The 15,174-nt window shown below is 58.8% G+C and overlaps 1 protein-coding gene across 1 annotated transcript; it reads left to right on the forward strand.

The window, feature by feature from the left end:
• The first annotated feature begins 4,188 nt into the window (after positions 1–4,188).
• On the forward strand, positions 4,189–13,719 carry NDUFB2 (NADH:ubiquinone oxidoreductase subunit B2). The gene is made up of 4 exons (XM_062186711.1): positions 4,189–4,298; positions 9,077–9,221; positions 10,783–10,880; positions 13,642–13,719. The coding sequence occupies exons 1-3, from the start codon at positions 4,216–4,218 to the stop codon at positions 10,855–10,857; spliced, it is 303 nt and encodes a 100-aa protein (XP_062042695.1). The 5' UTR covers positions 4,189–4,215; the 3' UTR covers positions 10,858–10,880; positions 13,642–13,719.
• Positions 13,720–15,174: the final 1,455 nt, after the last annotated feature.

A 15,174-nucleotide genomic window follows, 5' to 3' on the forward strand; every position in this document is an offset into this window, starting at 1 on the left:
CTAGTCCCGGCTGCTCCTCTTCCGAGCCAGCTCTCTGCTATGGCCTGGGAAAGCAGTGGAAGATGCCCCAAGTGCTTGGGCCCCTGCACCCGCGTGGGAGATCGGGAAGAATCTCCTGGCTTCTGGCTTTGGGTCAGCCCAGCTCCAGTCGTTGCGGCCATTTGGGGAGTGAACCAGTGGATGGAAGACCTTTCTCTCTCTCCCAGTCACTGTCTGTAACTCTACCTCTCAAATAAAAAAAAAAAAAAATCTTTATACAAGTGGAGGAGCTAGGACTTGAACCCTGCTCCCATATGAGAAGGTGGTGTAGCGGGTGCGATTTAGCCCGTTGCACAACAGTGCAGGCTCCCAAAGTGATGATTAGTGTGGCTGACAGCCAGACAGGAGCAGACTGAGCCCTGCTCCCTGGGACTTCAACGCTGTTGCTGGTTGCGGTTTCTGTGTCAGTGGGTTAATCTTGGGTAACTTGCAGTTGCTGTGACCAGTATATCCTGTTCACCAAGAGCTTGAGGCCCGAAGCAGCACCCAGTGGCGTCTGTGCTGTGACATGTGCAGGGGCAGCTGCTCGCTGCCCCCTCGCCGTGCCCACCTGTGGACTGTCGTCTCAGTGACGACATGTGTGTGACATGTGGCTGGCTGACAGGACTGCCGGATTCCAGGGCCAGTAGAGTGGGCACTAGTGAGGCTTAATTTCTTACGTCTTTACATGAAAAAATACCACATTTTATCCCTGCACCCCAGGGATTACCTTGCGTGTCTTGGAGACCTCTGCTGTCAGCAGTGGATGGGAAGTTAAGTCCTTTGCTCTCCAAAGTCCTGCGCTGACCACTGGACTAGATTTGTCCACTCTTCCTTCAGGATGAAGTTCATTTTTTTAAATTTCTTCTTAAGTTTTTATTTATTTGAGAGCAGACAGACACAGAGCTTCCTTCCCGGGCTCACTCTCCAGATGCCCAGAGTAGTCTGGAGGGAGGAAGGCTTGGAGTTGGGAGCCCAGAACTCGGGCTGGGTGTCCCACGTGGGTCGCACGGACTCACGTACTTGAGCCATCACCTGCTGGCTCCCAGGTACACCAGCAGGAGCCAGCATAGAAGCCATCCAGAGCTCAGTGGTTTAAAACAACACCGCCCCTCTGAGTTTCTGTGCCTTGGACATCTGCGTGCGGGTTAGCTGGGTCCTGCAGCTCAGGTCTTCCTAGCCTGGGGGTGTGTGTGGTACAGTGGTCAGCCGCCTCTTGGGACTCCCACATCCCATGTTGGAGTGCCCAGGTTCATTGTCCAGTCCACAACCCTGGAAGGGAGCAGCTGATGGCTCGAGTGCTTGGGTCCCTGCTGCTCACACGGGAGACCCAGGTGGGGTTCCAGGCTCCTGGCTTTGACTTTGCTCTGTGCTGAGGGCATCTGGGGAGTGAGCCATGGATGGAAGATCTCACCTTTTCTCTCTGCCTTTCAAATATAGGAATAAATAACTTTTTTAAAAAGGAAAAAAGTGGGGCTGGTGTTGTGATGTGGCTGGTAAAGTTACCGCCTGTGATACTGGCATCCCATAGGGGTCCCAGTTTGTGTCCCTGCTGCTGGCCTGGGAAAGCAGCAGAAGACGGCCCAAGTGTTTGGGTCCCTGCCACCCACGTGGGAGACCTGGGAGAAGCTCCTGGTTTCCACCTGGCCCAGCCACGGCCGCTGCAGCTACTTGGGGAGTGAACCTGCAGGTGGAAAACCTCTCTCTGCCTCTGCTTCTCTATAACTCTGCCTTTCAAATAAATAAATCTTTAAAAAATAATCAAAGCTAAACTAAATTTGATTTATGAAGTTATTGCCTTAGGGGAAAAGGGCCGCTTGCCTGGGTACAGTGGACAGTGACAGCGCGGCGTTTCTCCCGAAGCGAGATCATGGTTCAGTTCCCTCTTCCTCCCAAGACTCTCGGGCCAGAGAGACCAAGTCAGCCCTGCCGGGGAGGAAGTGAGTACGCTCTGGGAACAGTTGCCCTGTCTTCCTCCTGTGTCCTATTTCCGGCTGTGGAGAGGCTCCCTGTCTGGGGCTGCTCAGTTGCTCTCATACTGTTGCATTGGGAGCCTGATTTGCATCGAGAAGCCGAGCGCCTGGTGCCGGATCCGGGGATCCCGTCCCTCGCCTTCGGAAGTGCCCATCTGATAGCCAGCAGCCTGCAGAAGGCAGGGAGGGATGCCTGCCCTTGGAGTTCTGAGAGTGGGTGTGGAAGACAAGGGCGTCTGCTGTCACAGTCACACAGTTTAATGATGGCAGTCCTTCAGTAAGCATACAAAGAAACCAGAATGTGTGTCGCGAGGTTAAAGCCAAGGACTCACAGGTGTTCTACTCAGATCCACACTGCTGGTTGGGAACCCACCGTGGCCCAGTGGGGTGAGCCCACCCCCGTGCCTGGGGGCCCACAGCCCATACTGGGTGCTCCTTGCTGACGTGCCTGAGAGGCAGCAGATAACGGCTCACCCACTTGGATTCCTGCCACCCAGATGGCATCGTGGGCTCCTGACTTCTGTCCAGACCAGTCCTGGCTGTGTGGCCATGCGGGGAGTCAACCAGATGATGGAAGGTATCTCTTGCTCTCTGTCACTCTGCCTTTCAAATAAACACACCTTAAAGAAAAAAAAAAAAAAAAAAAAAAACAGTAAGGCTGGTGTTGTGGTAAAGCTGCTGCCTGTGGCAACGGCATCCCATATGGGTCCCAGTATCCCACAGGGGTGCCGGTTCAAGTCCCTACTGCTCCACTTCCACTCCAGCTCCCCGGGAATGCACCTGGGAAAGCAGCAGAGGATGGCCCGCGTGCTTGGGCCCTGCACCCATGTGGGAGACTTGGAGGAAGCTCCCGGCTCCTGGCTGTTGCAGCCATCTGGGGAGTGAACCAGCAGATGGAAGATCTCTTTTTCAAGTAAATGAATAAATCTTAAGAAAAAAAAGACTAAGAAATAAAGCAAACATTAAAGGTCAGTAAGGAAGAGGGGCAGGGTGCTGCATCTCTTCGGCACCGGGAGAGGAAGGGATGAGCATCTACTGAGGACTTACTGTGGGCCAAGCGCCACCGTGGCTCGCAGGTGATGGCACTGACCATCGGCGCTTGGAGAGCTGAAACGAGTCGTCCCCAGCCGACTGGCAGAGCTGTTTTATCTCCACGTTCCCGAGCTGTATGCTCTTTTTAAACTGCGCCTTTTCTGTGGCTTTCTTTGCTGGAAGCAAGGCGGCCAAGTAGCTTGGGCAGTGGTCTCCCCGCAGCGAGGGGTCGCCCGCCCTCCCGGTCCAGTGGTTTTTACGTCGCCGGAGACGGTCACTGGTTAGGGGTCGCCCAGAGGGAGCCACCTGCTGCATATCGACTGTCGTGCAGCAAACAGTGGGAGCTCTCCTCTAGTTTCTATGCCACATGCAAGTCAGGAGGGCGGGAGGACGGGGCGAGGGCAGAGGTCAACCGAGAAGCTGTCCTGGCGGGCCAGGGGTGGCTCCCAGCCCTAGCTCCGCGTGGGTTCGCTTTCCTGTCACAGATGACTCAAGTCGTAGTCTAGATCCATACTTCCCTGCCCAAGTACCCTGGCTTCCACACTTGTGAGCGGGGAGGGAGATCCGTTCAGAGTGAGGTTGGCAGGCTGCGCCAAGGCTCTGGGAAAACCCCTAATCCATACGGGAGACCCCGGGCATTGGCGGGGGGGTCCGGAGGAGCCTGGTCTAAGAGCGAACAAAGTATTACTACATCCAGGAGTCCAGGGCTGGCCAAGGTCAAGGAGTCAAACTGGCCCCTTGGTCTCGCCCAGACTTGACCCGCGTGTCTAGGGTGAGTTCAGACGCTACCAGTCCAGGTTCTAAGGGCGGGAGATACTCAAGTCTGCAGAACAGAACGAAGGCTCTAGGACAGCATCGTGAGCCCCTGGGGAGACCGCAGGGGCTGCCCTGGGAAAGGCAGGTGCAGGCTCGCAGCGCCTCAGCACAGGGCCGCCGAGTCACCACGCGGCCCCCAGCCTCCCTCCGGGGGCTCGGCTTCTCCCAGCTGACGCCTGAGCCTCCCCACAAAGCACCCGCCCGTGAGACGGCACCCCGAAACCGCCCGCTCCCAGAGCGGGCGTGGCTGGCAGCCGCTTCGAGCGTGGAGCGCCGGCGGCCCTCCTCGGCTTCCGTCGCGCGACACCGCCCACATCCGGCGGGCGCCGCAGGAAGTGACGCGCTCGGGGCGGGCGGGCTTCCGGAGGCGGGCAACATGGCGGCGCTGACCCGGCTGGCCCCTGTCCTTCGCGTCGCAGGCCCTCTCTTCCGAGCGGCGGGAGGCAGTGGAGTCCGTCAGTGAGTGGAGGGTTCGGGTGGGGGCTTCTTCTCCTCCAGGGAAGCGCCGGTCTGCGGACGCCCTCACCTTGAGATCCGCGCCCAGGCCTGCGCGTCCGCGACGCCGCACCTCCGCACCTCGGGGCTCTGCAGGATCGGGCCCGGGCTGGCCGGCTTCGAGGCCCGGCTCTGCCACACTCCGGCTGTGCGGCTTGGAAAAGCCCAGGTTCCTCGCCCTTCTGCTGGGGACAGCCAGTGTCCGTGTCGCTAAACGAGTGACCGTCCCCCGGAGTGTTAAACGCTTCCTGCCGCCTCGTAAGGACTGTCGGCAGGAGGGCGGGGGGACACGCGGGCCGCTCTGTGTCCCGGGGGCGAGGGCGGGGGTGGACACGCGGGCCGCTCGTCTGTCCCGGGGGCGAGGGCGGGGGGACACGCGGGCCGCTCTCTGTCCCGGGGGCGAGGGCGGGGGGCACCGAGCCCAGGGCGGGGGGACACGCGGGCCGCTCGTCTGTCCCGGGGGCGAGGGCGGGGGGCACCGAGCCCAGGGCGGGGGGACACGCGGGCCGCTCGTCTGTCCCGGGGGCGAGGGCGGGGGGGGACGGAGCCCAGGGCGGGGGGACACGCGGGCCGCTCTCTGTCCCGGGGGCGAGGGCGGGGGGCACCGAGCCCAGGGCAGAGGGGGGACACGCGGGCCGCTCTCTGTCCCGGGGGCGAGGGCGGGGGGCACCGAGCCCAGGGCGGGGGGACACGCGGGCCGATCTCTGTCCCGGGGCCCGCGGCGCTGGGGGCACCGAGCCCAGGGCAGAGGGGGGACACGCGGGCCGCTCTCTGTCCCGGGGGCGAGGGCGGGGGGCACCGAGCCCAGGGCGGGGGGACACGCGGGCCGCTCGTCTGTCCCGGGGGCGAGGGCGGGGGGACGGAGCCCAGGGCGGGGGGACACGCGGGCCGCTCGTCTGTCCCGGGGGCGAGGGCGGGGGTGGACACGTGGGCCGCTCGTCTGTCCCGGGGGCCGCGGCGCTGGGGGCACCGAGCCCAGGGCGGGGGAACACGCGGGCTCTCGTCTGTCCCGGGGGCGAGGGCGGGGGGACACGCGGGCCGCTCTGTGTCCCGGGGCCCGCGGCGCTGGGGGCACCGAGCCCAGGGCAGAGGGGGGACACGCAGGCCGCTCTCTGTCCCGGGAGCGAGGGCGGGGGGACACGCGGGCCGCTCTCTGTCCCGGGGGCGAGGGCGGGGGGGACGGAGCCCAGGGCAGAGGGGGGACACGCGGGCCGCTCTCTGTCCCGGGGCCCGCGGCGCTGGGGGCACCGAGCCCAGGGCAGAGGGGGGACACGCGGGCCGCTCTCTGTCCCGGGGCCCGCGGCGCTGGGGGCACCGAGCCCAGGGCGGGGGGACACGCGGGCCGCTCTCTGTCCCGGGGGCGAGGGCGGGGGGCAGCGAGCCCAGGGCAGAGGGGGGACACGCAGGCCGCTCTCTGTCCCGGGGGCGAGGGCGGGGGGGACGGAGCCCAGGGCGGGGGGACACGCGGGCCGCTCTCTGTCCCGGGGGCGAGGGCGGGGGGGACACGCGGGCCGCTCTCTGTCCCGGGGGCGAGGGCGGGGGGGACGGAGCCCAGGGCGGGGGGACACGCGGGCCCTTGTCTGTCCCGGGGCCGCGGCGCTGGGGGCACCGAGCCCAGGGCGGGGAGGGAAGCGTGGAATCGGTGGGAGACGCGCTGGGCTGGACTGGGCTGCGCTCCAGGACCCGGGCTTTTATTCTACGTAAGCAGGAAAGGAGCACGGTCTGATTCCTGCCGGGTCCCTCCCCACATGCCTGCCTCGGCCGGGGCCAGGGCCGGGATCCGGGAATTGGGTGACATTGACCCAAGGCCCGGAGCCATCGCCTGAGTCTGCTGGGGAGTGCGCTGGCGGTGTGGGGGTCCCCTGCTGCCGGGGGTGGGGGCGGCACAGCGGGGTCACCTGCTGCTGCCTTGGGTGGGGGCGGCACAGCGGGGTCACCTGCTGCCTGGGGCGGGGGGGGGGGGGTCACAGCGGGGTCCCCTGCTGCCGGGGGTGGGGGCGGCACAGCGGGGTCACCTGCTGCTGCCTTGGGTGGGGGCGGCACAGCGGGGTCACCTGCTGCCTGGGGCGGGGGTGGGGTGGGGGTGGCACAGCGGGGCCACCTGCTGCTGCCTGGGGAGGAGGCGGCACAGCGGGGTCCCTGCTGCCTGAGGCAAGGGGGGGGTAGTCACAGCGGGGTCACCTGCTGCCTGGGGCGGGGGGGGGGGGGGTGGCACAGCGGGGTTACCTGCTGCTGCCTGGGGTGGGGGTGGCACAGCGGGGTCCCTGCTGCCTGGGGGGGGGGGTGGCACAGTGGGGTCACCTGCTGCCTGGGGGGGGTAGTCACAGCGGGGTCCCTGCTGCCTGGGGTGGGGGCCGCACAGCGGGGTCCCTGCTGCTTGGGGTGGGGGGTGGGGGGTGTGTGTGTGGCACAGCGGGGTCCCTGCTGCCTGGGGTGGGGGCGGCACAGCGGGGTCCCTGCGGCCTCATCAGGGTGTTGATTTGCATGCTGACTACTCCACTTCTTGCTGGTGTGCCTGGGAAGCAGTGGACGGCGGCTCAAGGACTTGGGTCCCTGCAGCCCACATGGGAGACCTGGGTGGAATTACTGGCCCCTGGCTTCTGCCTGGCTCAGCTGTGGCTGTTGTGGACGTTTGGGGAATGAACCAGTGGATGGAAGAATCCGTCTCTCTGTCACTCTGCCTTTTAAACAAATAAATCTTTAAAAAATTAAAAAAGTTCATACAAGTGTGTATTGAGAAAGCTGCATAATTTCAGCTTTTTATACATGAAATAGACGCCTTAGTCTTCACAGACGTTTTGAAGTCCACTCAGGTCTGTGGGGCTTCTTCCCTCAGTTCCTGAAGGCACCCCTGGCCAAGGTCACCTCGGTTCTGGGCCTGGGGTGAGTGGGCCACACCGTTCCAGGCCTGACCGTGCAGCCGGCGTCCTGGCAGCAAACGCCCGTCTCCTCCGGCCCCAGGCTTCCGTCCCTCAGGCTCCCGGGACTGCGGGCTGTCGTTCCTTCAGGGAGCGAGTGGATTCCTGGTCGTGGCTGCACCTGCTCTGTGCCACACCCTTTACCTCCGGGAGCAGTGCGAGGGCTCCTGGCGAGCAGCGGCTTCGTACCTGCTGAATCCCCAGGCTTCCTTTGCACTTGGATTTCTGTCCTTGGTAAATGTCTTTTTTTCTTTTTGTTTGGTAAAACATTAATCTACTTGAAGGCCAGAGTGACAGAGGGAACGAGGAGGAGCGTGCACAAGGGAGATAAATGGGTGTCTTCCACTTGCTGGTCACTCTCCAAATGGCCACAAAGCCCAGGCCTGGTCCAGGTCGAAGCCAGGAACCTGGAACTCCGCCCAGGTCTCTGACGCGCTGGCTTGGACCAAGCACTCGGGCCATCTTCTGCTTTCCCAGGCACGTGAGCAGGGAGTTGGATCAGAAGCTGAGCAGCCGGGATTCCAACTGGTGTTGCACTGTGGGACGCTGGCATTGCGGGTGGTGGCCCGGCCACTGCAGCACGACACTGGCCCTCAGCTTTCTTTCTTTTGTGCCAGTGATGTTTGAAAAAAATCAGCGAAAGAAAAATTTCATGCAGTATCATTGCTTCAGTTCGGAGGGTTGTTCAGTGTAGCTAGTCTGCCTCAGAGTAGTGATGGCCTGGTTTGGAACACAGCGTACAAGGGGAGAGAGAGAGAGAGAGGTCTTCCATCTGCTGGTTCACTCCCCAGATGGCCGCTATGGCTGGAGCTGTGCTGATCGTAAGCCAGGAGCCAGGAGCTTCTTCCAGGTCCCCCACGTGGGTGCAGGGATCCAAGGACGTGGGCTGTCCTCTAGTGCTTTCCCAGGCCGTAGCAGAGAGCTGGATGGGAAGAGCAGCAGCCGGGACTCGAACTGGCGCCCATATGGGATGCCGGCGCTGCAGGCGGCAGCTTTACCCGCTACGCCACAGCACAGGCCCCTCTTCCTTTTCTTTCAATGGCATCTTCAAATCTTTGTCCAGAAAGACTTGCACCTTACAGTCAGTGACCAGTTTCAGATCACGGTTACAACAGAATGTCACCTTGGCGGTCCTGAAATGCTGGCATGGGTTTGAAGTGTAGTCCTAGAATTCTCAGATCTAAATCAGTTTTACTAATGGCCCTTACGCCCAGATGTGTGTAAAGCCTGTCACATGGCCGTGTGCTGCAGTGTAGTAGGTGAAGCCTCCACTTGTGGTGCCGGCATCCCACATGGGCGCGGGTTCGAGTCTGGGCTGCTCCACTTCTGATCCAGCTCTCTGCTGTGGCCTGGGAAAGCAGTAGAAGATGGCCAAGTCCTCGGGCCCCTGCACCCATGTGGGAGACCTGGTAGAAGCTCCTGGCTCCTGGCTTCAGAACGGTGCAGCTCTGGCCATTGTGGCCATTTGGGGAGTGAACCAGCAGGTGGAAGACTTCTCTGTCTGCCTCTAGAACTCCACCTTTCAAAAATAATAAATGTTATAAAAAAAAGTGTAAAGAAATCCCGTAACCAAAACCTCTGAGGCCAGCATCCCAAAGTACATTCATATTTCTGGTGCAAAATCATGAATATTTCCTAACTGGAAACTCTGATTAGCCTCGTCCAGCCAATTTTTGTGGCTACGTATTTAAAGCAAGCTTAAGGAAGAATTCGTGTCTCAAGGGTGTGTGAACTTTTTCTGGTTTGTTGCTGATTCTGTGGAGGGCAGCTCTGATTTCTAGGCTGTGGCCCTGCGGTCGCTGCTGACAGCTCGCTCTCTTGCAGTGCTGGCGGCGGGGTGCACATCGAGCCCCAGTACAGACAGTTTCCCCAGCTGACCAGGTCCCAGCTGATCAGGGGCGAGGTCTTCAGCGCAACCATGTGGTTTTGGATTCTCTGGCGCTTTTGGCATGACTCCGACGCTGTGCTGGTAAGTGTGGGAGAATGGTTGACGTGCTTGTGGGGTAGGGCAGGACAGAGACCCTGCTTAGCCTCTGTGTGTGTCTGTCTGTAAACCTCCCGTCTGGATGTGTCCTTTCACCCCCGTGCTGTCCATGGTGATTTGCTGGAACACGTTGTCTCTGACGTTTCTGTACAGGGTGTACACTTAAGTGGTCCACATCTTATGTCCTGTTAGGTTGCAATATTCGGAAGGGAGACTAGAAACTAGTAACGCCTTTACCTTCCGAGGTGGAGGTCGATGGGTAGGTTACATTTCACACTTGAATTCCTTTACGTGGTGAGTGTGGGCCGTCAGCTGTGAGTTAATTCGTCTTGAGGAGGGAAGTTCACTGTTGGTGACTTCTTCATTGGCCTCAACTGATGTCCTGTTTATCATGGATTCTGTTTGCTGCACCATTACACCATTAAGATGCTGAAATCTGTCCTTGTGACCTTAGTACATCGGAGTTTGTTTCCAGGTTGGGGCGGGTGCTAGATGGGAGTGCTGTTCAGGTTACAGAAACACCAGGTGGCTCTGCCATCTCAGGACGTCTCTGGGCTGTTCTCCCGGACTGCCCAGGTGGTAGTGAACTGGTAGCACACTCACTGTTCAAAACACCTGATTCATTATGGCAGCTGGCAGGAGGATACGAAAATGGCATTAAAAGACTTTCTTGTGGTACAAAAAATGCGAATTCCATGTGTAGTTTCTTCATAATATGCATTTTCATGAACTTTTTAGAGACTCCTCATTACTTGGATTTCAAAAATTTTTGTTATCCAAACTTTTAATTCCATTTTCCATGGTTTTTCTTTCTTTTTTTTTTTTTTTTAAGATTTATTTCTTTGAAAGGCAGAGTTAGAGAAAGAAAGTTAGAAAGAAAGAAAGGAGGAGAGAGAGAGTGAGATCTTGCATCTGTTGGTTCACTCCCAAAGTGTAACGGCTAGGGCTGGGCAGGGCTGAAGCCAGGCCCGAAACTCCATCTGTGAGTGGCAGGGCCCAGCACCTGGGCCATCTTCTGCTGCCTTCCCAGGCGCATTAGCAGGGAGCTGGATTGGAAGTGGAGCCATAACTCTAGCCCCTAGCTGTCCATGAACTTTTTGAAGTACTCTCGTACATGGGTGTTAGGTGTGAGATGGTGATGCAGCCAGATGTGTCCGTAGGTCAGGGCTGAAGATGCTGCAGTACCGAGGCCCCCAGACCCCACAGCGGGAAGGAGGACAGTCTGAAACACTGAGCTTTGCCAGGACTCCAAGACACTGCCAAGATACGGGTATCACTGGGATTGTTGCCCCTCCTCTCCCGCCCCCCATCCAGACATACCACTGTCTTGGGCTGCTGGCACTGCCACAGTAGGAAAGCTTTGGGATTTAGACTGTGGGCCGTGAAGAACAGCTGGGCTGTCAGGTGAAGTAGAATTGTCCCTGTGGAGTGTCAAAGGCTGTGTGTGGCATTAGCTTAGCACAGTTTCTCTTCCAACGTTTCCTTTAGAATTAGCTTTACGAAGTGTGTGTTGCTGACTTTTCTCCTTTGAAATGGCTGTCACCAGGGGCACTTCCCGTATCCAGATCCTGCCCAGTGGACAGATGAAGAGCTGGGCATCCTCCCTGACGATGAAGACTGATGTGCACACGCGGCTCTTCTCAGGTGAGCCTGCCCCACATTCCCATGTGAGAGAGTCGCTGACTTATTGGAGAGGCCGAGTGAGACAGAGAGAGAATGTTAGTTTTTGTCGCTGGTTCACTCCCCAAATGACTGCGACAGTGGGGCTGGGCCGGCTGGAGCCGGGAGCGCCCTCCAGGTCTCTGAAGTGAGCAGGGAGCTGGGTTGGAAGCAGAGCGCTCAGTGCTGGGCTGCAGGCTTCCCCGTTGGGAGCATAACCTGCTGCCCCTTAACATCGGCCTCCGGTTCCCACTGAAGAAGGTGAGTGGCTTCTGTGAGGTGGGATGGGGAGGGAGGGAGAGAGGAGAGAGTCAGTCCATCTGCGGGCTCACTCCCCAGCTGCCTGCGATGGCAAGGGCTGGGCCAGGCTAAAGCCAGGAGCTGGGAGCTTAACCTGGGTGTCCCAGGTGGGCTAGCACCTGCTGGCTCCCAGGGTGCACAGTAGCGGGAACCTGGGATGGGGATTGGGAGTGGAACCTGGACTCAAAGCCAGGCATTCCAGTGTGGAATGTGAGTGAGTGTCCCAAGAGCTTGTTAAGCACTGGGCCAAACACCTTCCCTACTCCCACTTTTTAAGACGTCCCATTTGTGGCCAGCGCCGCGGCTCACTTGGCTAATCCTCTGCTGTGGCCCGGGAGGGCAGTGGAGGATGGCCCAAGTGCTTGGGCCCTGCACCCCATGGGAGACCAGGAGAAGCACCTGGCTCCTGGCTTTGGATCGGCGCAGTACGCCGGCTGTAGTGGCCATTTGGGGAGTGAACCAGTGGAAGGAAGCCCTTTCTCTCTCTCTCTCTCTCTCTCTCTCTCACTGTCTAACTCTGCCTGTCAAAAAAAAAAAAAAAAAAAAAAAAAGAGAAGTCGTCCCATGTGCCTTCTTGTCATAAACGTGCTTTGACGTTGCTTTAGGGACGGGCTGGAAGACGCCACACAGAATGAGGCAAAATTAACCATGTCATGTGTTTGACTTCTGTCTTCAGTATTTTTACATTTACACCCTGCATGTCTCATCTTCGTTATCATTGTATATTTAAAAATAATTCTGGGGGGGGGGGTGGTACAGCAGATTAGGCGCCACCTGGGATGGCTGCTCTTCGTTCCAACTGAGCTTCTTGCTGCTGTGTCCTGGGAGGCAGCAGATGGAGAGTTGTGTGGTTGGGTCCCTGCCACCCACACGGGAGACCTGATGGAGCGCCGGGCTTCCGGCTTTGGCTTGGCCTGGCTGTGCCGTGCGGCCGTTTGGGGGCGTGAACCAGTGCATGGAAGATCTCTCTCATCCTGCCTCTCCCTCTAACTCTGCCTTTCAAATAAATAAAATCTTAAAAAAAAGAATGGGATGCTGATGTCGAAGGCTGTGGCTACACCATAACACCAGCCCCGCAAGCAACTCTGACAGAGGTGAAGACCAGCTTTGTGTCGTGCACAGGGTGCAGTGACGAGGCAGCTGACAGTGTGGCTGCGGGACTCGTGTCCTGCCCTCCAGCGGCAGTGGTGCTCAGCACTCCTGGGTGAATCTTCATCTGGCTCACTGCCCACAGGCCGCAACAGCTGGGGCTGGGCCAGGATGAAGCAGGCGCTCCTTCCGGGTCTCCCTGTGGGTGCAGGAGCCCAAGGACTTGGGCCATCGTCCGCTGCTTTCCCAGGCATGTGGATGGGGAGCTGCATCAGAGGTGGAGCAGTCGGAACGCTAACTGGCGCCTGGGGGGACGCTGGTGCTGCAGCTGGCGGCTTGACCCACTGCGCCGTGCCAGGGCTGGAAGTGACTTCTTGAAGCACTGAAGGACTACGGCCCTTTCGTTTTCCAGGTCGGGAAGTCAAGAGTTAAATTTCTCAAAAAGGAAGGTTTAGGAGAATTCTCTGTTCCCACAGAATCCTCAGGGTTCCAGCATTCTAATTTAACATGCTTTTAAATTAATTTTTGCACTTGATTAACTGGCCATTATTCAAAAATGCCTAGAGAATTCTTATAGGAAAAGAAGCATTAAATGACTATTGTGTTTCTATTAAATCATGCTATTAGTATCGTAATTTTATTGTTAGTATATTTTATTAGTAATTTATTGATTAGTATTATAATTTTTTAAAAGATTTATTTATTTGAAGGAGAGGAGAGACAGAGAGAGGTCCTCTGTCCACTGGTTCACTCCCCAAATGGCCATAATAGCTGGGGCTGGGCTAGGCTGAAGCCAGGAGCCTGGCTCGTCTTCCAGGCCTCCCACGTGGGTGCAGGGGCCCAAACACTGGGGCCATCTTCTGCTTTCCCAGGCCACAGCAGGGAGCTGGATCACAAGTGGGAACAGCCAGGACCCCATTGGGCCCACACTGGATGCCAGCATTGCAGGCAGTGGTTAGCCCGCTGCTGCTGGCCCCTGTCGTTACGTTAATTAGAAGGTAGCTCATTGGCCTGAAATGCCAGTAATTGGTTTGGGTCTCCAAGGAGGGGGAGGGGGAGGTGGAGACAAGAGTCACCACAGGGCAGGTGGCTAAGCTGCTTTTCTTATTTATCTGCAGCGTTGCTTATGTACAGCCCCAAGTCCTAGTCCTTTCCAGGCTTCCTCCTCCATCTGTTAAGTCTCCAGCAGGCGGCCCAGTGTCTGCACGTAGGCGCTAGCGTTCTGTGTCGCTGACCGAACTGGGAGCCCTTCAGCGTGTGGGCTGGCTGCCGGGCTCCTCACGATCGCTGGGTCAGACTGATGGGCGTGAATTAGTGAGAACAGACATGCTGAACGCTGCCTCTTCATTTCCCACAGGAGCCCGGCGAGAGTGGAGAAGCCTGGACTTCATGGCGCACGTTAAGCTGTAAATTAAAGCGGTTTGCTCGCACCGGAGGAGCCGAGTTGTGACTGTTTCTGATGGTGCCGCTGCCGTCTGGGGGTTGTGTGCTGTGCTCAGTGGTGTAGGAGCCTCCCAGCTGCCCTGTAGGGACCCCGGCACGTAGACGGGTGTGTGCTGCCCGTCTCAGTGAGGACACCGAGGAGCGAGGAGATGCAGGTAGTTGCTTTGGAGCTGGGGAGCTGGGTCGGTTCCAGAGCCCACACAGAGGAACTCCAGGGCCATCCTGCGGCGTGAGCCGTCAGTGCGTCGACATGTGTGGGCACTCTTGCCCCGAGAGGGGAGAGAGGTCAGTGCAGTCCATTTGTTATCTCCTGTGGGCTGGGCACTGTTTCGTGGCCACTCACGGAACTCTTAAATCTCACTCCTACCTAGGAATTATTATTGCCAGAAGAATGGGTGACAAGAGTGAAATGGGATTTTTCAGTCTTTCCAAAACTTGTTTCGAAGTACTGTCCCTACTCTGTAGCACCACGGTTCTGAGTGACAGAACTTTCCACTATCCACGGATATTGTGTCTGGTAGGAGTTACCTGGGGGACCTGTCCAGACGCAGTCTTCATTCTGACTTGGGTTTTTGACCGCCTGGGTACTGGAAATACAGTACAAAAGTGGCCAGTGAGAGTTTGTTCTTAGATTTTCAGAGCAGGCACCGAGGGTGATGCGCGCCGGGAAGGAAGTCTCGCGAGTGAGGTGGGTGTGGCGCATGTGTCACGGACTGCGTGTGGGCTGCAGCTTGGACGGGCCTGAGAGAAGAGCTCTAGAGACAAGGGCCAGCGGGTAGAGACCAGGCTGTTGGGTTTCAGGGTCTTCGGGATCAAAGGCAGGGAGGCGCGGCCGAGGTAGAGAAGAATTTTAAGGGGGACAGAGCGGAGTGGGTGGCAGTGCGCGGGTGGGCAGCGGGCAGAGTGCCTTCTGGAGCTGCTTGTGGGCAGGTGCAGAGCCCAGCTGGGGCCTGGTGAGGCGGTGGGCGGTGCACGGTGCGGCAGAGCTCCGAGGGGCACGGGCTCGGCAGTAAGCGCCGCCCGCCAGCCTCTCGCGTGTCTGCCCCGTTTCATGGCGCCTGGGGGCTCAGGCCCAGTGGTGAGCGATCGCTTCTAGCAGAGGTTGCTGTGTTCACGAAACACAGGTGCAGTGGCTTCAGCGGGTGTCGGGTGGGCTCAGTGACACTGGGGTCAGTCGCAGCTTCAGGTTGAGTTTTTAGGCTTTAGACGAGGCTGTGCCCCCGTGGGAGCCTGGTTTTGAGCCTGCAGTCGGCTTTTCATTCTGCTCAGGTGTCAGGATGGGCCCCACGGCAGCAAAGGCCAAAGCAAGGCAGAGCTGCACGTCCCCCCCCCCCCCCTCCCCGGCAGTCCTGTGTGTGTCTCAGGACGCTGGAGACACCCCTGGGTTCTGTATTCACCTAAGGATGAGCTGGCAGCCTCCAGAGACACCTGAAACAGACTCTTTAGA

Source organism: Lepus europaeus, chromosome 1, assembly GCF_033115175.1.
Source record: "Lepus europaeus isolate LE1 chromosome 1, mLepTim1.pri, whole genome shotgun sequence".
Lineage (NCBI taxonomy): Eukaryota > Metazoa > Chordata > Mammalia > Lagomorpha > Leporidae > Lepus > Lepus europaeus.

Bases quoted from the DNA above. Each gene is read 5' to 3' on its own strand.
- NDUFB2 (XM_062186711.1), top strand. From the start codon at position 4,216: ATGGCGGCGCTGACCCGGCTGGCCCCTGTCCTTCGCGTCGCAGGCCCT. The intron at 4,299-9,076 runs GTGAGTGGAGGG...GCTCTCTTGCAG, and splicing joins GGAGGCAGTGGAGTCCGTCA to TGCTGGCGGCGGGGTGCACA. The intron at 9,222-10,782 runs GTAAGTGTGGGA...GGCTGTCACCAG, and splicing joins ATGACTCCGACGCTGTGCTG to GGGCACTTCCCGTATCCAGA.